This window comes from Orbicella faveolata, unplaced genomic scaffold (assembly GCF_042242905.1).
Source record: "Orbicella faveolata isolate gen_17 unplaced genomic scaffold, um_ofav_v1 contig_1, whole genome shotgun sequence".
Lineage (NCBI taxonomy): Eukaryota > Metazoa > Cnidaria > Anthozoa > Scleractinia > Merulinidae > Orbicella > Orbicella faveolata.
The window spans coordinates 777,387-797,751 of record NW_028301536.1 but is presented as its reverse complement, the minus strand read 5'-3'; the positions used below and the strand labels follow the sequence as shown (position 1 = coordinate 797,751).

The 20,365-nt window shown below is 39.6% G+C and overlaps 4 protein-coding genes across 6 annotated transcripts; 1 reads left to right on the top strand and 3 right to left on the bottom strand.

The window, feature by feature from the left end:
- Positions 1-734: 734 nt before the first annotated feature.
- LOC110051072 (proton-coupled folate transporter-like) lies at positions 735-9,512 on the bottom strand. Of its 3 annotated transcripts, none has more exons than XM_020757042.2 (7): positions 9,156-9,512; positions 7,354-7,580; positions 5,656-5,968; positions 3,625-4,182; positions 3,460-3,543; positions 2,924-3,083; positions 735-1,394 (listed from the first exon to the last, which is right to left on the bottom strand). In XM_020757042.2, the coding sequence occupies exons 2-7, from the start codon at positions 7,564-7,566 to the stop codon at positions 1,223-1,225; spliced, it is 1,500 nt and encodes a 499-aa protein (XP_020612701.2). In that variant the 5' UTR covers positions 7,567-7,580; positions 9,156-9,512; the 3' UTR covers positions 735-1,222. The 3 variants fall into 3 exon arrangements, with proteins under 3 accessions (XP_020612701.2, XP_020612702.2, XP_020612703.2); XM_020757043.2 differs by lacking the exon at positions 9,156-9,512 and adding an exon at positions 8,600-9,043; XM_020757044.2 differs by lacking the exon at positions 9,156-9,512 and adding an exon at positions 8,394-8,585.
- A 97-nt stretch (positions 9,513-9,609) lies between these two features.
- LOC110051073 (mediator of RNA polymerase II transcription subunit 28-like) lies at positions 9,610-13,435 on the bottom strand. The gene is made up of 4 exons (XM_020757045.2): positions 13,333-13,435; positions 13,180-13,252; positions 12,933-13,045; positions 9,610-11,085 (listed from the first exon to the last, which is right to left on the bottom strand). Exons 1-4 carry the CDS (start codon positions 13,381-13,383, stop codon positions 10,894-10,896), a joined length of 429 nt encoding a protein of 142 aa, XP_020612704.1. The 5' UTR covers positions 13,384-13,435; the 3' UTR covers positions 9,610-10,893.
- Positions 13,436-14,158: 723 nt separating this feature from the next.
- On the bottom strand, positions 14,159-17,247 carry LOC149117645 (ATP synthase F(0) complex subunit k, mitochondrial-like). Its single transcript, XM_089283483.1, has 3 exons — positions 17,160-17,247; positions 16,919-17,074; positions 14,159-14,385 (listed from the first exon to the last, which is right to left on the bottom strand). The coding sequence occupies exons 2-3, from the start codon at positions 17,063-17,065 to the stop codon at positions 14,296-14,298; spliced, it is 237 nt and encodes a 78-aa protein (XP_089139609.1). The 5' UTR covers positions 17,066-17,074; positions 17,160-17,247; the 3' UTR covers positions 14,159-14,295.
- Positions 17,248-18,120: 873 nt separating this feature from the next.
- Positions 18,121-20,266, top strand: LOC110051085 (myosin regulatory light chain 12A-like). The gene is made up of 2 exons (XM_020757062.2): positions 18,121-18,633; positions 20,009-20,266. The coding sequence occupies exons 1-2, from the start codon at positions 18,230-18,232 to the stop codon at positions 20,121-20,123; spliced, it is 519 nt and encodes a 172-aa protein (XP_020612721.1). The 5' UTR covers positions 18,121-18,229; the 3' UTR covers positions 20,124-20,266.
- Positions 20,267-20,365: the final 99 nt, after the last annotated feature.

The following is a 20,365-nucleotide window of genomic DNA, read 5'->3' as shown; positions in this document are numbered from 1 at the left end:
ATTGTTCTGTTTACACATGCACTCAGTTGCTTGGGCAAATTGTACAACTGGAACCTTCCAAGTAAATCATCACGTGGTCTGAGTTGTGTGGCAAGAAGGATGTAAACTCAATAATCTGTGAGCCCAAGCGCGAAGCAAGCAGGCCAAAAAATCGAGGACAATAAATAAAGGGCCTGTTACTTATGGAAAGCATTGGGGTTTAAATGTCGCACACTCTGCAACCAGCCAAGCAGCAAAAACACCGGATGGTAACGGATTGCTATGGATTCAATGGTTTCACTTACTTTTTTACGACAACTGCAGAAATTCTCGCGCGCTCATTTGCTAATTTTTATTGTCAATAAGCGGACAGACACATGAATTTATAATTTATGGGATGCGTCAGCGAGCGAGGGCGGACAATTTGACAATTCGTTATCGTAAAAAACAAATTGACGTCAGTTTTTAATGCGTCTGTCCTGTTAGTGACAATGAATTTCGTCATAACGTTGTCAAAGTAGTTTGCGGATCCACTCGGCTATCGCCTCGTGGACACAGCTACTTTGACGATGTTATGACGAAATTCATGATCAATAACAGGACAGAAGCATGAAAAACTGACGTCAATTTGTTAATTCGACTCAATGAAAATATGGCGACACGACTTGACGCGCAAAGCACACCGGTCCGTCATGGGTCTTTAATAAGATTTATGTGCCGACGTAAAAAAAAGTAGAAGCGGCGCAGTCATAAAATTCATATAAATTCTCTCTCTTTATTAAGGACAAAAAAAAAATTATTAAGTGTAAGGAAATGAAATCGCATAGTTGTCCTACAACATACACACACTGTACTGTTCAAGATAAGCATTAATATACAGTTTAAATTTCGATTGCGATGCCAATGAAATTCTGCAACTTTTGATCATTCTCAATAAATTCTTCAGTCTTCAAGATTTTCTCTCTCTTCTACTGTCTAAAATATTTTCAATAATTATTATCAATAAATTCACATGAACATTAAAGTCATCATTAGATAACACTTCTGCCTAGGTCTATACAAAGTGCCACACGACCTATCTGGATTTTCTTTTAGATCTACGGAGATCCGTACAGTCTCCAGTTGGTTGTTGATTGTTACGACTGTCACGTGCGATTACTACACAACCAATCAGAAAACTGTAGAGCTAAGTTAACAGTATGGATAGATGGATTCCCGGATGATGCATGGAGCAAGTTCTCTTTCAAGCTACCGGTTGATATGTGTCATCAGGTGTAGGACTCGGAACTGGAGATGAGCTTGATTCACTTGAGATGCTGACTCCGGGTGAGATTAAATTTTTCTCCATGTTATCCGGCTGTCCTGACCTGAACAAATCTCTCTCTGACAAGAAGCTCCTGGGGTTCTTCAAGCAGCTGCAAAGGTAAATTCAAGAGCGATTAGCATGCATATTCTCCTTACACTACAAGGAGACTAATGTTGAGAATAAAGAAACTGATCTTGATCACTGTGTTACTGAAAGGGCTTAGGAGTATCACAGTATATCATTATTATTATTATTATTATTATTATTATTATTATTATTATTATTATTATTATTATTATTATTTTCATTCACTACTGGTGCATTTGTGTGAGTTCATTAAGTGAGGTACTGAGCCCATTCTAAGAAACTTCCACCAATCCCAACAATCAGAGGACACAGTCCGTTTATTGGCATGGATCACCTCTCTCTGGTAATTTTCGGGCACTAGGGTGGCGAAGACTCTACTATCAAAGATTGGAACGGAAGTCTATCCTAATGTATAAAACATTAAATGGTACGAGACCTGATTATCTGAGATCAAGTTTCGTATATCGTGACAACGTAAATGCTTATCGTTTAAGGAATACCGAAAACAAATTAGTTCTTCCACAACCTCGAACTGATTATCTTAAAAGACGTTTTTCGTACAGCGGAGCTCAGTTGTGGAACTACTTACCTATAGACCTAAGACAAGCACCTTCACTGACCGATTTCAAATCTAAATTAGGTCGCCACAGTTTAAAGTAATATCTTATTTTAAGTAAATTTTTAGACACGGCCTCCACGAAAAGCAGTTTTTTTAAAATTTTTATTGTAGTTAGGCAGGTAGGTAGATAGTCCAGTAACTTTGTTGACTGATGGAAAAACCGTGTATAAATGAACTTATCTTATCTTATCTTATCTTATCTGGTAGTCTTTGTCACAACCCTCCCCCCACCCCCACTCTTAAGAGAAAAAAATTGGAGAGACGCCTTTCCGAATTTTTCTTTCAGGTAGGGATGCAGTGACAAAGGCTAGTCTCTGGTTTCCATTCCATAAAGCGACCAGGAGTATTCATACTTAAAGGAGCTCAGTCATGGTATTTTGAGTTAATTTGTTACCACACAAAATTACCCCAAACAACCCGAAGAAAATCTAGAGATACAGATAGAAGATAGAAAAACAGCGAAGAGATGATAATGCAATAATAAACCATAAAGGAACAAGGATGGTTAAGGATGAAGAAGATTAACACGGATTACACACGACAAACTTGAAATATTTAGACTAAACTTTTCAAGATGCGCAAACCCTAACTAATAGCTCCTTTAACCCCTGGATGGGATGCAAGTCAATTGCAGGTTACCCATTGTATTTGGTTGGGCTGCCACTAGGACCCATATATACACCTGGGTGGGGAGAGGCACTGCCAACAGAGGCACTACCAATTCCCTAGCTACGTAAAACAGTAATAACTATTAAATTTATGTGTTTTAAGTGAGAATGTAGTAGGTAATGTATGTGCTGATAATACATTGCATACATTATTACATTCACTAATTTGTACAGCCTGTAAAAGTTAATGAACAGTGTACGCAATGTATTGTAACTGGGTTAATAAAAATATAAGTCACATGAAACAACATGATGGGTACCAACCATATGAGTAGCAGTGGTATAATTAATAGTATTGCTCCCAGAAAGAACACAAATCCTGGAAAATCGAACTTCAGAGAAGCAGGATACATTGAGTTGAAGATGAAGGCACCAATAAAGTTAAACAAGGTTTCCAGGGATGCAGTGGCTGAAAACAGTGCTCCTGAAAAGGATAGTGTGACAGCAATGTATAATGCACCTAAAACAGCACAGAAGTTCTGCATAAGATCTGATCCCAATAAACTCTCTAGCAAACATGCACATATAGGTCCGCAATGCATACAAAGAGCCACTGACCCATTGTGCCTTCTGGTGGCATTACAGGCATAAATACAGTCAGGACATCATTGCAAGCAGTTGGGTCTGCAAGCAATGTACATTCTGCACACATTGTAGACCTAAATGGTGGGAGATACTAAGAAACTGTGTCACAAAGATAAGATAAGTTACACAACATTGTGAAAATGGTCCATTACAATCAGTAAAACAATTGCATACTTAATTAGTGAAAAATTATGTTAACAGATTTTTAAATTTACCTTGTTCATCTGCACCAACAGTTCTTGACATCATGCCACGAAAAACAGGGGTGATTGTTCCAGCAAATATTCCAGCCACTGGTGCTGATTATAACAAAGAAGAGAGAGAAATGAGACTAAAAGAAAATGTGCACAGGTAAAAGAGAGTTGCTTGAAAGTACTTACCCATAAACACCAACCACTCAAATTTAGAGAATCCAAACACGAGCAGTGACAACGCAAGGGAGATAATACCAACTCTAGCAATGTTGACTTCATTTATACACCTCCCTAATACCTTTATACCAAGAACAGCACCAAGGCCTTGTGAGAAGTATCGGAATGCAGAAAAATATCCAACCTTTCCCGCAGAGAAACATAGTGGGCTGTGCAACAGGAACAGCACAACGACCCCGTTCACGCCGAGGGTGGTTAGAACAATGACACCAGAACATAGTGTGAAGATGATGAGATTTCTTCCAGCCCCGTTTCTTGGACACTTGTACACATACCAGACTCTCTTGATGCTTGATAAGCTGAATAATTTGTGGATGTTTAACTTCTTGCCCACTGTGGATGAAGAGGTCCTTGATTCTGGGACAAAGCAAATTATGTAGAGAACTGATGCAAGAAGGCAGACAAATATGAACCAGTATGGTGCTACAAAACCAAGATTCTCAATCCACAGGCCACTGGTGAGTTGACTTATCATTCCACCAAAAAACACCAGAAATTCCATGACAGCTGCAACAGAAAACAATCGAATATAATTATCAGCTGAATATTTCTGAAACCTTTGAAATTGTAAGGTATACTTAGCTCTTATTAACCAAGCAGGAGGTCTGTATGGGAGAATCTTGACCGAGGTCGTGGGTACAAACCGACCGTGGGTACAGACCGAACGCAGTGCGGTCTGTACACACAACCGAGGTCAACATTCTCCTATACAGACCGACTTAGCTGGGTTAATAAGATGTTTATTATATGGCAAAGAAAACTTTAATTCGTTTAATGTAACTGGTTTGCTGACATTGTGCTTGCGAATGGCAAAGAGCTTAACTTAAACCTGCCGAAATTTGCTCGTCCTCTTTACTTCTTTTTTTTGTCATAGGCTTTTGGCACTTCCATAAATGCTTCAGAAGAAAATAAAAGAAAATGGTGAACATTTTTGTATTTTAGTTTACTACTTTTTCAACGCAAAATGAAACCAGTCTAGATGCCAGTCTAGATGGGAAAATCTAGACCGCGGTCAATATCAATTTCACCCAATCAAATTCGTGAATTCAGTAGTTTCCAGTCCTTGAGAGACACAGCCATATAATAAATGTACATACGTACACTGACTGAATAATATGACAAAGATTATGGCCGCAATAAATATGAGGTAGAGATGACCATAAAGGATGTACTGTAAGGTGTTACCGGGCAGCCTTCTGCTCCATTTACAATGCAACAAGGTAGAATGAGTGACAGCCAGCTCATAAGCTTATCAATCCTGATTCTAGTTAAAGCACTGGCCACAGGGCCAGTTTTGTATGGGAAGGCTCTGCCCAAAGATCCAACCCCTTACCCTTTTGTATACCATTTTGACAGTAAAAGTACCCCTTTCCTATACCTTTTATTGAAAAAACGTTCTCCTTTCACCTACATGTACCTACTTTTAAAAGAACACTGCATCCCTTTGCATACTATGGGAGAACATCAAGCATTACCAGAAGAGATTTTAACCAAAAAACAGGTTTCATTTATTCAGTTCCTGTTCATGTTACATCTAAATGACAGATTTTTCGAGCCTTTCATAAAGCTCAACTTGCGAACTCCCTACCCTTTCATATAACTGACGGTTGAAAAAGGTATCCCTTACAGACTGAGTCTCCCCGTATAAGGATTACTCCTCTCCCGGGGCACTGAACAGCTGGGTCAATGTGTTAATCTTAAACCATGTCTCTCCTCCTGGCTGCTGCAAACTGTTAACCACAGCAACCTGACAAAATTCTGGGGGGCAGACTAGGGTGGATGTCATTCCCCTACAGTGGATTAGGAGCAAATGTTAGAACCAGAAGAGAGGTTTTAACCACTTGGTAGACCACACTACCGCTATCCAGCTTCTCAGGGTTAGCAAACTAATGTTGTTACCATCTTGCCCAGAGGACTGCAGTATATCTTATTTTTAAATTTCTTCACTCAAAGTCCAGGGCTCCACAGATTTTTTCTTACCCAAGCGGAAACTCCTATCTGATTCATCAGTAGTGTCAGCAATGTACGCCATGACTGCTAGCACCATTGTGGTAAAATATCCACATGTGCCGCTGATGGCACTCCCCACAAACAACACGTAAATAGGCCATTCAAAGTACATTGTTAAGAGCACAATGAAAGCTTCAAGTGTACTTCCAATAGCGGGCAAGGCTAGGGCAGGTCGACGCCCAACACTGTCTGTCCAGGCACCAATAAAGAGAGCAGTTAATATGGAAGGAATTGAAGCAAACATGACTATTCCCAAGTGAATGTATGATGATAAGGCCTGCACCTACATGTGGAGAATTGAACAAAAATAAATTATTATTAATCCAACCTAAATTTATAAATACCTTGTCCTGAGGTCTCAAAATGAGCAAAGTAAAGACCATAGTGGAACAGCCCTGCAAGTGAAAGGTTCAAGTCAATGGAAATGACTGGAGGAGGTGCTGTTTATCAACTGAAGGAGCATTAGCCCACAAATGAGGTACAGAAGAAGACATCAGAAACTGACTTGGGAAAGCTTAGAAACATTGGAAGAGCAGCCAACTGAAACTGTACATGACACTGAAGATCGCTGCCGACAAATAATGTAGTTGTTACTATACAGGTGTGAAACGTGGTGTATGACGGATGCGACCAAATGAAGAGATTCATAACTGGGCTAACATCAGCACCATCAGTAAGCAAATCTACATCTGGAGGAGATGGAGGTTCATTGACCACATTCTCAGAATGAAATACAATTAACCTAAAAAACATCACAAGACAGCATTAGCCAGGGCTCGGGGGGGGGGGGGGGGGGGGGCAGGGGGAAGAGAAGTTGAGGTACATATATAGCACACAACTGCAGGGAAAGAAAGAACACTCAAACTCCTGGGTTTAATTTAGTCGTGGAGGGAGGCAGCAGTGGTTGCGCGTGAATGAGTGTCATGGGAAAGAACAGTATTTACAATTACATTACGCCCAGGGTGATCAAGGTATAATTATTATGTGATTATGAACAGGAGACAATTGAGTTCATTTTGAATATCGAGGACACTTGGACTATTGTAGACTCATATTTAAGACATTTGGACTGTGATAGATTCGTAGTCAAGGCATCGTTTTAAAGCTTAGTTCCTGAAATCGTGTGGAATCGAATGCTTATCTGGTTAACAGATTATGCACCAGTAATTTGACCCCCCCCCCCCCCCCCCTTTGGGCGATACCTGGGACAAACCGGGGGTTTTCACCTCGTTTTCACTCAATTTAGGTTCCCCAGTAGTTGGAGAGGGTACCTTTTTTCGCAGCTTCACTATACAGTGCAGGGTCAGAGCAGGGGTTTGGCGGGGATTTCACTTGTGGTTCGCCACCTCTTTCAGAAGACTGGGTTAAAGTTGCATGTTCATAGAAAACATGGAGATTAAACAACTAACGAAGGAGATATGAAAAAAATCCTGTGAAAGCTCCAGTTATTAAAAAATTATATCAATCTTTTTTATTAATGAATTGTGCTTGATGTTTAGAGGGCGGGAGAGTTCACTATGAATTTTTTCCCTGCAAGACAGGGCTTTCACTGCATTTCACTGACAGCAGACGTGAATGCCCCCGGTATCCCCAAATTTGGGTGGGGGAGGAGGGTTCAAATGACTGGTGCATTATACATACTAATACGGCAATAATGAAGAAATTCACCTCCTTTTCCAATTCTTTAAGAGTTACATTTAATGTCTGATTACTGCAGCTCCCTTTTGATGATGCACTATAAGGGAAACCCTTATCATCACTGACACGTTTGTAGATGTACTGTTGAATAACGGGCAAGTGCATGAAGAGGCCATAGGCATAAAGAAAGATCACTGGCTCTATAGTAGGTCGTCTGAACTTCAACCAGGCTCCTAAAGGCATCTTGGCAAATTAGTCTGGCACAACAAGAAAGAATTGAGCAAAATTAATGACAAAGAAGAATAATTTTGATCATAATACTTTGTCCTTTTGCATTTTTATTATGAACATCACTGAAAAGAAATGAAAGGCCAACAGTGAGGTGGGGGGTGAATCCGCCGATCCGTGCATTTTTTTCACCAAATCCGTCCACCCACCAATATTTTTGTTCAATAATCCGACACCGCAACCACATACAGAAACACAAGTGTAAAAGTTCAAAGCAGAAGGTAAAAAGGTAAACTGGTAAATTTGAATGCCATTGTTAATTTCGTACAAATAGTAAAGAAGGCAACATGTATCATAGCTATAACATAGTACAACTCCAATAACAGTCTCATACCTGAGTTTAAATGAGCTTTGTTCGAAAAAAGAAATAATTTGGATGAACTCATTAACATACTGACCAAGGCTGAAGAAAGATCTATGATCCAAATTTGGTTTAGGACCCAAGATCCCAACATCAAGACAAGTACAATCCGGAATCCACACCAAATTTCACAGCTGATCCACGATCCACTGTGTTTTCAAAATACGTGAATCCGCTCGATTTACCATGAGAATCCACAATCAGTGCGCTTTTTAAGGCCAAATCCGTCGATCCGAAAACCTATTCACCCCCCTCAGTAAGATTAAGGGTTAGGAGGTTAGATGCAGGCTGTCACATCAGAGTCAGGGAGGAGGGGGTGGGGGCAAAACCTAGAGAAAACAACGCTTCCTTTTCCACTTCAGAAACTATTAGTAATTCATTTAAATAATAACGATATTACATTTGTGCTCAACTCAATTACCAACATGTGTTGCAGCCTCTGTAAAAATTGACATACAAATCCCTATAATTTTCCTCTTCAAAGTTCTGTGACTTAAAGATTGGTAGCTTTACAAAATAAATGTTCTTGCCATTTTCTGGTATTCATAAAGTTGCATCCCAGAATATTTTGTAATAAGAGGTCACATCAACATGACGGGAGATGCCATTAAAAATATATCCACGTACAGTAATTCTTATATCCACCTCAACACTTGTTTCATTTTCACGAAACAAGACAGTCAGAACTAAATAAAACCTGTAATACAAGTAAAAGAAATTGAAATGTGTCTACATGTATATAGAGCTCTGTCAGATCAGTTGATTTGCTGACTGACCATTTATTCAACTCCATTGTTTGCAGATCATGTGACTGCCGTTGAGGTTTCACGTGAGCATCAGCAGACAAAAGAACAGTTCCCACGAGAGTGTCACATGAGCTCAAATTTTAAAGAGGGCTATTACATTATAAGATTCTCCGGTCAAAACAAGAAAAAAACAATAAACTCACTAATACTGAAAGATCAATCTATTTATCATAGGTTATGGAAAAGCGAAATCCGCAAGCTAAGGGAAGCTAAAAGTAAGCTTATAAACTTGGCTTGATGGCTGTTGCACGTTACGACTTGAAAAACCATTAATCTTGAGAGAGCGGTGTCAGCTCGTGAATGACACCACGAACTTTTCACAGCGAGCATGTTCATGCCAAAACTACTGTTGCTGTTGCCGTTAACAAATCTCTTACCTTCCGAATTTAAACAAGAGCTAACAGGTAGATTTCTCTGACTAATAAAGTTTCTCAGCGTTAACTCCTTCTTCCTTGGCGCCAAAACCAGTCGTTCGCTTCAGCTCTGCAAAATCACGTTACTTCCTTTGCACTTCTTTTTTTCCTTGATTCTGTCAACAGCAGGTGGAATCCTGGCGGTTGTCGTTAAACCTCATTCTGAATTCTGCATATTCTGAAATGGTTGCGCGTATATTTATCAAGTACTTACCAGGCCTGATCTAGGGCCATACGCAAATACAGCTGTCAACTGTCACTGTCAACTTTACACCACTCACGCAACACTGAACGCGTCACAGAAAATGAAGATTGCGTGACTCCATGGATGGACGGCATTTTTTTCCCGAGGGGATGGGGTGGTTTCTAAGTCCTATATCTATGATATTGGTTAGGTTTCTGTTGCATCTGAGAAAGGTTTCTTTTGCCTGTGAGAAAGCATGACTTTATTGAGAAACTTCTTTTATGTACACCTCCATCAATAATAGAATCTGCACTGGAGCGAAACCAGCCCATGCCATAAAAGCTTATCTCAGCAAAATGAGCAGAAGCTCAGAAACACATAAGAGTGTAGGAGTATTCCCAAGCTCCCTAGATGGGATGTTACTCCATCACAATCATGTTTGGCCCCAGCCTTTCATCAGCACATGTATACTGGTCTGGGGGTTGGCCGGGGGTTGGGGGGGTTGGGAACTCCCATATAAAAAGAACGGGGTGCTCGTCAGAAATTTTGAAAAGAATCCCTAAGAGGTACTAAGATCCTGTTTTTTGGGCATGGCTTAAAATTTAAGGTACCAATTCTTACATAACACTTTATCTCTGTCATATTTCTTCAGCTCAATGCCTTAAAAGGTATCACAAAAGCTCCCGTTGTGGACCTTTTGTGGCTGAACACACTAAGAGGTACCAAAACAGTCTTTTCAACCCCTTAAAGGTACGACGAGACCCCTCCCCCCCCGTCCTTTTTATATGGGAGTCTCCCCCCTGGGTTTGCTGGTAACCATGATTTATTCTCCCGTACCAGGTTATTCAAGAGCAACCCAGGATTAAGGGTTGATAAAGGTTTTTCTTGATTTGTGCAGTGCGAGATAAGTAGTGTCAAAACTGGAGGGCAGAAAACCTCACTGAGAGGCAAGGTTTTCCGCTGGCTGAGAAACGAATGAAGTGGAAAATGTTTTTCTCACACACAGCTGGGAGTCTGAGTACAAGTGTGTGGGGGTTTGCAGGTCATGTGGCGTGTACAAGGTTCAGTTTTTGTTTTGCTATCTGCCACTGCTTGACATCCCCCACCTGCCCACTCGTGAAGTATTTCAAGAGTGCATTAAGTTGCCATGAATTTATTTTCTAGCCAAGTTTTTGTGCAGTTGTAAGACAGTTATGTTGTTTTGTTACTTAAGGTAAGGTTGCGTGGTTCAGTTTGGCATGGCTCCCAGCGGTGTGTGAGAAGTTAGTACATGGAACCTACTGACATAAGCTAAACCTAGATTAGCTTAATTAATGGAACTTTAACCCTGCCTTTTCCATAGTAACCATCCAGCCAATTCCTTCTCCCCTCCCCTACCCTCCCCAGTTGCTTTAAATGAACAATGAGAGACTCAACTCAACTCAACATTAAACCCCAGGATTTTGAAATTTCTTCATAACTAACATAATCTGCTTTTAAAATTATACTACAGTGTACAAATTTTACAAATACATTCAACTACTTTCTTGACGCTTCTAGAGAGTAAGGATCTAATGACACAGTTCTCTGCGGTATAATGTCTGCTAATTGAAGCCTTGTTTGTCTTGTTTCAAGATCTTGGAGTCTGTTAGCCCACATGGCAACTTTCTCCCTTGTTCTTGTTAGAAGTTCCTCTTTCTGAGCTAACTCAGCTCTCATTTTGTCCACTTCCTGAAAATAAAACAATGAGAGTATTTAAGACAACAAACAATAATTACCAGTATCAAATACATGCAGGGGTGTTGTATTATTCTGCTACTACTGTACTGGGTCTGTACTGGGGTTTATTTCTATCCTGAATTTTTGAGACCTTAAACCTCCCATTTATTCAAAGCAATCTTTAACTACCTTGTCAAAAAGCTAAGAGATATTTGCCTCTCAAATTTTTGAACCTCTCAATATTTCCAAATAATTTCTGTTCCCCTTAGTGATTTCTACTGTCTGCCCGAAATAAGAACACTGCAAGACAGAACATTTGCTCCAGATCAAGGAAAAATGAAAACAAGATTACATGGACACTGTATGCCCACATTTCAATGTAAAAGTACCATTTACCCAACTTGAACCCTCAACAGGGCTGTATACCATACACACCAAACCCCTTGGCCAACCCTAATAACAATAACCCTAATAATATTATTGAACATAGGCTAACTCCATATTTAATTAAAAATCTTTAAAACAAGATTAGCGTGTAGTTCTGAAATCAGTAACACCTGATAGTAGCAACACTCCCATAATTAATAAATTTTTACACTGGTTAGAAAACCTTGTACAGTGCAGTTAAGGTCATTCCCTAGTATTGCATTGCGCATCCTTACTGTGCATAATTTATGGTGTCATTAGCGCATGTTCGTGCATACGCACATTGAAAACATGGCGGATTTGCCTTGATATTGAGTTCTGTCAGTTGAAAAATGGCTAACAGCTCACTAACGAGCTCGGGCACCCCAAATTTGTTTCCAGTCATTTTAATCAACTAATCATTAGCTTTCTGTGAGAAAAGACTGATCTGATTTCTATGTTTGAAAATTGAATACCTAAGAAAAATAGCAGCTGCACTGTAGTCTTTTCTATTTTGCAGTGTGATAGCCATGGCAAGCAATTTGGTTCCAATATTTTAATAAGGATTCAGCTGTCTGTCAAAATCAAACTTAAAAAGTTTATTTGTGTCCGACACAAGTATTGACTGTAGTTTGAGGCGTGTTTTCATGAGTCTGGGCTCTCCAAGAGTTTACAATAACTTGGAATGCATTCTTGTAATAAGCGTTAAATAATGCTAAAATGGGACATTTTCAATGCCTCACTTAATAAACAAGCATGGGCACCCCCCTTTTTTATTTTATAATTTAAGTTCTCATATGATAAATATCCATTGGACAAAGTTTGAACAAAAATCTATGTGCAGTTTTATTTCAGGGGAAGTACCTTAACATTGACCATCTATGAATAGCAAATCACATGCAGTCATAACCCCGGTGGGGGTACTCCAATACATGTACATACGCTATGTAGGTACATGTATGCGCCGCTGTGAAGGGTATGGTTTTCCAGCAGTTTAGTCTGGAATAGGGCATAGAAATCAGACAGTTTTGGTCCAGAATAGGGTACATAATTCAAGAACAGGGTTTTTTACTTGAGGTTCTTCAATAGAAGTTGAAACTTGGAAGTGACTTGTATGATTTTGGTTTAGTTGTATGTCAGACTACGACAGTGATAAAGTTACTGCTTGGAAAATAGCTAGTCTGGGATAGAGTAGTGGTTTAGCTGATAATGGTATAGGATGGGGTTAGTGTTCCAGTGTCCCAGCGGCACACCTCCACCCAAAGATTTACGGAGAACCCTCCCCCCCCCCCCCGCCCCCCCACTATGGTCATAACATTATTTTGCCAGTTTGCTTCACCACTGTGAGAATACATTCACTCTTGTATCTGCCTTTTGTTTGAACAATGCATTACTAGAGCGACAAACAAAGGAACAACGTACATGCATATACCCTTCCAGGCTTGAAACTTTACCTCTTTTGTGACTTCTTGGGGATGATTTACCCGGCTGTACATTTGCTTCCTGAGGAAATCAGCTTCCAGTGACTTGGCGGCCTCTAGAAATTTTATGATTGAGGCGTCTACACCTGAAGGTTACAAAGGTATGTCCCAATTTTAGCGAGGAGCATTTTGCCGTGTTATTTCTGACTTTACTGCACGCGATTAAGTCTAGTAATTTCAATTAAATTGATGGTGCGGAAAGTTGCCCTGATCTGCTTACCACTTTTGTTGACATTCATTTTCTCGCCATCTTTTTCCAAATTATCAGTGACAAGCAACAGAGACACACACGTCTAAAAGAGAAAAGATTGCGAAATTTAAACACGCAGATGAAACAGATCGATTCGGGAAGAGATTGAAGCCGTTTTAATACCTGTAGTGAAGACTCAAGAGCGCTAACCAAATCTTCCTTATGGGCAGCCATCTTGTGCCACACTGGTTCCCAGGCCCTGGGCCTTTCCTGGCAACGAGGCTCTTCGTTCACCGTCCCCTCCCTTCTTCGACAAGATTTTGCCTTTCTTTAGCCAACAAAACTACCAAAACTTTCTCTTTTTTTGTATTAGTTCCAAACGAAGCACAGAGAGATCCAATATCGTAGTGTAAATAATCTGCTCCTGGAATTATCAGCCTGCATTGTTAACAGATCAACTTAACATTTGTTGTTGTTTAAACCCCTGATCATAACAGATCACATGCCAAAGGTCTAGATACACACAGTCACTCTTCTGAAGTGACTTTGACGACTAGCTTGTGTAGCGGGCATGAAAGTGACAGAGTTATGTGATGGTCATGGAACCTTTCAGGCTATATTGAGTTATTTATTTTTTATCTTATTCTTTTACTCTACATAAATCCACTTCACACTCCCCCAAAAGGTTTATTCCTGACTTTATTATTGTTTTCCATAACATTGTACCTACTGTATAGAACAACGTATTGTATCTACATATGCTTGATTTCCATGCTCTCTCGAGTCCAGTCTCCCTTCCCCAAACTGTGGCTAGTACCTGAGCCTACTATTAACCAAAGAGAACAGACCCTTACTGAGCTCTTTTAGTCTTGGCTCTCCGTGGTAAAAAAAAAATCTAACATCTTGCTAGGAATTGGGATATTTTGATCTTTCCTTAGTGTTAACTTTGTCCAATTTTGTTGGACTGGTTAAACTCTTAAATGGACTGAACATCAACACAACACAGAAGTGGTTTTAAAAGTCAATCCAGTTTATTAGAATAACAAATGGCTTCATACACTTTACATCACTCATTAATTCAAACTGTTCTCCCTCAACAAGAATGCTTCCATGAACAAAATTACAGATGAATGATTTCTTTCACAATTATTTTGCTGGGGACTCTTTCTTGGACTTTGACCTCAACTTAAAAAGTCCCACAATTCCAAATAGGGTTCCATAAACTGCAAACACAACCTGAAAGAAAAAATAAAGTACATTATTCCAGGCTGGTCGCTTATTAACCTTGGTTGCCACAAATATCCCTTTTCAAAATTTCCTCACTTTTCCATGACTTTTCCGTGATAAAAATAAAATTTCCCTGACCAAACAAATACAGAATGTCAGATCTAATAGCGGCTTTTGTGGCCTCAACTTACAGCCATCCTTAATTCCACTCAATCATACAGACTGATAAGTTTCAACAAATGTCCCTACTTCAGTTTTAGGGAAAATATTGTTCAGATCACAGTGACCACAAATGTTTCTTCCAGCCTTCAATGGTATTAAATCAGCCATGTTAAATTATTTCAGTTTTCTCTTACTTTTCTTCAAAATGTCAATTTTCCCTGACTCAAAATAAAAGTCCCTGACTTTTTCCTGACCTTGAAGAAATTTTTCCCTGACCATTTTCTGACCTATGGTGACCCTGTTAACTTTTCCTACCTACAGGGTAGGCACTCATTCCAGGTTGGGCACTTAATCAAATGAATATGGTGACCACGACCATAAAATTATGAGCAAAGACAAGTTCACACAGGGATGCCATCATTGCTGACTATTCACCTGAAGATGCCATTATTGTTGTGATTCTTGTTTCATTTTCAAGTTTTCAGTCAAATTTTCATTGTTTTCAGCTTCGTGATGTAATGAAAATATACATTGTATATTGAAGATTGCCTCGTATGTACATGTACTGTACATTTTGTACCTTGAAAAAATCTCTAGGAAGAGGAAATTCTCCTAGCCACTGGCACTTACGGAGAACACTGTAAAGGTATTCTGACTGTATGGACTGTATAGCAAGTATTAACATTCTTGTAATAAGACCTGTATTTCTACAACTCGCCAGGAGGAATAACATAAGAAATGAGAATTTTCCATACACGTGCCATTCTTTGTACATAATTTCAGTCACAGAAAATGGTTAGGGGGAAAGGGCCGACTTATACATGAATCTGAGGGGAGGGCTCTCATGACCAGAATGTTTTCCATCAGACAGAGGGGCCTCCACTACATAACAAGAGGAGCTTATAATTAAGGAGCATTAAACTTGGACTTAAACATTACATACGTTTCCCCAAAAATGCCTCCAATTTTTGCTGAACTCAAAACTAGCCTTCAAATTGAATAAGCTGAAAGCTACCGTAAGGAAAAGAACTGGAAGTATTGAGATACATGTACGTTTGCCGAGTTTTTGGTTGTGAACAATTTTTGACATACAGTAGATTTGCGCTTTTTGTCCTGCATCTTAGTTTGGTAAATTGTTAATAATATTATTTTTTATCTTTTTCTCAGTTCGTGAGCGGGCTGAATTCAACGACTCCTGCAATCTGAATGGTTCCTGGCGCGGGTGGAATTTTCTCATCCAGACCACCACAGTGGGCGGAATCCATCATGTTGATCTATTTTCATGAACAAATTAGGGTACATGTAATCGACAATCTTTTCTCCTTTTTACACTTCCATTGATGATTAATTAATGGAAGTTTATCTCTATTCACCTTTAAATGGCAAGGAAAGTCACTGTACCGCTAAGTAAATTCAATTGAGTTGCAAGAGTTTGTTTGGCTGTTTGTACCTTGGCGCTGTAATGTCGCGTAATCCTATCTGTCTCTCTCTGTACAATTTTTAGCAAAAAATGAATCAATTTCAGTTGAGTTTACCTGTCTGATCGTTGTTGTATTTGAGAGAATTTCTGTGGAATACACTTCATGAATTTCTTTGCTTTAGGATAGAAAAGTTGGATTTCAAATGATTCGCAATGACTGACAGAAATTGTTTTAATTTGCTGTAATACTTTAAACTTTGCACAAAATTTCACACCAAAAAAAAAATTTGGAGAACTTAACTGGTGAGCTAAATGCAACTAACATAAGGTAGATCGAAATAAATACGTTAATTAATACATCTTTCTTTATCTAGTGTCTGAGTTACTCGCTCGTTTGCTTGTTAAATTTTTTACGAATTTTTTGTAGACGGCACATAAGCTGATTCAATGACAAAGCTGCGTAAACAAACCCACTTGAAAGCCAATTTACCACAGGGAAAAAAGATACACATGTTATTGGCTGGTTTAGGGTCAGTCCGTATAGTGAGAAACTGTGACCTCGGGCTTGAAAATGCAGCCCTTGGCCTCCAGCTTCGGGCAGCATTTTCAAGACTTCAGTCACAGTTTTTCACTATACGGACCTCCCAGCCGGCCGATAACATCTATATATTTTACCTCTTGAGCCAACTTATCCTAGGTACTTCAGTAGAAATTATTTGGAGCTTCAAACCTTAAGCTCATGCTGCTAAAATTTGCTAATTTTGTATCCCGTTCTTTCAACCACAATAACGCAAATAAGTAATATCCTGAATCAGAAAAAAAGTGGAAGCTCTGATTGAGAGTGACCACGTTCTCACAGAGCTGCTGCAATATCAGTCAAAGACAGTTTTATGATCCAGAGGGTCGTGCTATGCACGCCTAGAGGAATCATTGAACATTCATACAACAAAAGCTACTTACATTACGTCTTCCAGCAATAGTCTGAGTGTTAAAGTAATATTGCCATCCTGTTAAACCAAGCTGCTCCGCCGTGGGATGATCAGCCATTTGTCGCGTCATACGCCTCGCCAACGGAACACGCAAACTCCTCCATAAAACCCCGCTCATCCTGGCCTCCTTCATTGAGAGAACGTAAAAGTATCCTTATTAAATCATAAAGTCGTAAAAAAACATTGCTTCCTGCGAGAAAAACAACTCTTACCTTTTACAATCCTTTCCCAAGTAAATCCAAAAATGGCCGACAGAAGAAGTTCCTAATCAAAGTGGGTGAAGCCGCTGACAACGTTTCCAAGCAAACTCATTCCCAGGGTCGCGCTCGGGGTCGAGCCCATTCGCAAGCGCGCGCGAAACTCGAGATCTTCTTATCTCCTCGCGCGATTTCCTACGAATACAAATTTTCTGATGTATAATTTGAACTGGCACAAAGGATATATCAGCTCAATATGAAGACCCTGCGCTGATTCTGATAAATTGTGTAATTTATGCAACAAAGAGTCAAAAATCTAGCAAAAGAAAACCATGCCGGACGATTCGCTAATGTAACCAGTCTGAACATTGCGTGACATAGAGCTTACGTTAAACGAACTTTCGATCAATTGTTATAATTTCCTGACGTGCAAACATATGGAGCTTCAAGATTAATGAGTGGCAACGAGATCTGCTTGAAAGTATCGTGTATTTCAATTCTCAAATAAGATCTTTTATGATTTGATTGCAAGAAACTATCAGTGTTCGTGGCGAGACGCGTTTTTAGAAAACAGAATTTCACACCGCAGACTCGTGTGGCACGCATCCACGCCTGAAGACGATTGACAAGCATTTTGCACTGAAAACAGTTTCAAATGATAACACTTCTTTCTAAGGCTGTTTTTGTTGTAAGGTATACCAGCATCTATGATCATGCATGCTGGGCCTAAGTGCAATACGTGTAGGATAGTGACACAGAAAATAACATATCCTTTGCAATAGAAAGCTGAACAGATTTTGCATGCATGCTTGATTTAAATCCTGTTTTTGTCGAGGGAAAATTTTCTTTGACAAGTTCATTACATTAGCACTGATGTGAGTGTCATTTTCACAAACGACCCCATTAACCAAGAAAGTCAATCTCCCTTTGTCAAACCGACAAAAATTACATAGATAACAGACTCCGGCGAGTTTTAAATTCATTTCAGCCTTGCTTGCCATCAAGGTGTGTCTGGCATTGAACTGCGTTGACGTTTCATCTCGAGCTCGAAGTATTTGCTTAGTTGACTTTCTCGGACGATCAAAATGTCGTCGGGGAAGACGAAATCGAAAAAAAGTGGATCGAAGAAGAAGGTTCAACGTGCAACTTCCAACGTGTTCGCAATGTTTGATCAGACGCAGATTCATGAGTTTAAAGAAGCATTCAATGTGATCGATCAGGACCGAGATGGAATCATCAGCGCTAAAGACCTGACGGAGATGTTCAACTCTCTGGGCAGGCCCCAGAAGGACGAATATATCGAGGACATGCTGGGGGAAGCCACCGGCACGGTGAATTTTACCATGTTTATGACGCTGTTCTCGGAGAACATGCACGGGACTGATCCCGAAGACATGATCAGGAGTGCGTTCACGACTTTCGATCCCGATGGAACTGGAATCATCAACGAGGACAGACTGCGACCACTGCTGATGAAAATCGGGGACAGGTAGGTACAGAGAGAACTGAAATACCGACAGTGTTTCTTTATTGCGTCCTGGGCGCGCATTACGGAGATGTAATATAAATAGGTGATCTCTCTTTATGGCGTTGATTTTTGCAATCGTATGTCTATATGTGTGAGCAGAATTGGGCCACATTGAAAATCAAGTATGATCCAAAAGACACACCCGTCTATATAAAGAGGGCGAGTTTCTGGTGACGAGAATTTTGCAATGACTAGCACTATGAAGGCTCTACTTCGTTACAACGGAAACAGTTTTCACGTTAAATGCGAGAGTAAGAAAGCAGTTGTCTTGACTGATATAACGCTGAATTCTCAACGCTGACATTAAAAGATATGTGCGCCCGTAGGTATGGAGAGTTTGAATTTGGGAATTTGTAAACAGGCTTGAATTATTGTCCCGAGGGCCTAGGGTCTTCTAAGTTTATTCAGACGTCATATCATAGCTTGAACCGATAACTGTGTTCCTTATACTTGTTCATAGGGTTGTCTGGCCCAAACTAGATTCACCAAACTCGGCTTCTGTTGATGTGATATTGGTTGTGAGAATCAAATACGTGCTAGGAGTTGATAGAGGAAGAGCATAGGAAAACAGATTTTGTTTACCAGTGTGTTAATCAAGCATGCCGTAGAATACTCTTAAATTAAACAGATAGAGATCGTAACAATGAACCATTTCGTCACTCAATTTACAAATTTAACCTACCTCGCCCACAAAATAACTGACAAAATTCTCGCTTTTTAAAACCAGATTGCTTAATTGCCTATTTGGAAGTCTGAAGCTGTTTTTTTCGCGAATCGAAGTCGTAAATTCTACTCTCCTTTTCTAATAATTCTGGCTCAAATACAGACTAAAAACATCACAGAAAATACCGTAGAGGTCAACTGAAGGTCATTAAAGCGGTTTTCACGGCTGTTCCAATAATCGAGATTCCACTTGTCCGAAACTGAGTGGACACTTGTGTATTCTTATGTCCTGCATTTAAACGGATTGCAACAATGGAAATTTTGCGCTGACGAATTCTCGTAGAATTATCAGTCTATCCCAGATAATTCTTGCTATATGTCTTGTTCTTGTGAAAACTGTCAAAGCGCCATGGCCAATGGGAAGGTCAAAGATGGCAATCAGATAATTATTGCTATATTTATTTAAACATCTGGCCTGAGGGGCAGTCGAGTCATGCAAAAAACGTAACCGCGAGATTAACGCGCGCGTGTTTTCCACGCGAATACAGCCACGTGATCCAAATGCTTGATTGTGTTAGTCGAGTATCCAGAGCTCTTTAAGGTACGCCCGGCCAAAATAGGTATGTTTAGTAATTGCAGTGTGTTTATAAGTTGTATTTCGTCTTTTTTGTAGGTTTACAGAGGACGAATGCGATGAAATGTTTCATTGTGCGAATGCTGATGACGATGGCAACTTCAATTACGTGGAATTCACCAAAACCATCAAACACGGTGAACAAGATGACTGATTAACAGAAGGAAAGAACTTTATCATTACAAGGAACAGAACTCTTCGTAAATAGCTAGCATAGAAATTTTCATTTTATTGTAGTGCAACAGAATGATTTTGGATAATTAATTCAGATGATTAAACTGGTGATTTTGTCATTTATTTTCGAGGTTTAATTCAACGCTTTGAAATGAAGGCTGATTTGTCAGGCCAAAAAAATTTAATAATAATAGATGAGGTAAACTACTTTGACGAGGTTTA

Coding starts and splice junctions, on each gene's coding strand:
- LOC110051072 (XM_020757042.2), bottom strand. CDS start 7,566: ATGCCTTTAGGAGCCTGGTTGAAGTTCAGACGACCTACTATAGAGCCA. Junction 4,183..5,655: donor AGATAGGAGTTTCCGCTTGG/GTAAGAAAAAAT, acceptor TTTCTGTTGCAG/CTGTCATGGAATTTCTGGTG. Junction 1,395..2,923: donor ATACCACTGCTACTCATATG/GTTGGTACCCAT, acceptor TTACCTTTGCAG/CTGCTTGAAGAACCCCAGGA.
- LOC110051073 (XM_020757045.2), bottom strand. CDS start 13,383: ATGGCTGCCCATAAGGAAGATTTGGTTAGCGCTCTTGAGTCTTCACTA. Junction 13,046..13,179: donor AATGAATGTCAACAAAAGTG/GTAAGCAGATCA, acceptor TGTAACCTTCAG/GTGTAGACGCCTCAATCATA. Junction 11,086..12,932: donor CCCAAGAAGTCACAAAAGAG/GTAAAGTTTCAA, acceptor TTTTATTTTCAG/GAAGTGGACAAAATGAGAGC.
- LOC149117645 (XM_089283483.1), bottom strand. CDS start 17,065: ATGAGCGGGGTTTTATGGAGGAGTTTGCGTGTTCCGTTGGCGAGGCGT. Junction 14,386..16,918: donor CTATTGCTGGAAGACGTAAT/GTAAGTAGCTTT, acceptor TTTTTCTTTCAG/GTTGTGTTTGCAGTTTATGG.
- LOC110051085 (XM_020757062.2), top strand. CDS start 18,230: ATGTCGTCGGGGAAGACGAAATCGAAAAAAAGTGGATCGAAGAAGAAG. Junction 18,634..20,008: donor CTGATGAAAATCGGGGACAG/GTAGGTACAGAG, acceptor TCTTTTTTGTAG/GTTTACAGAGGACGAATGCG.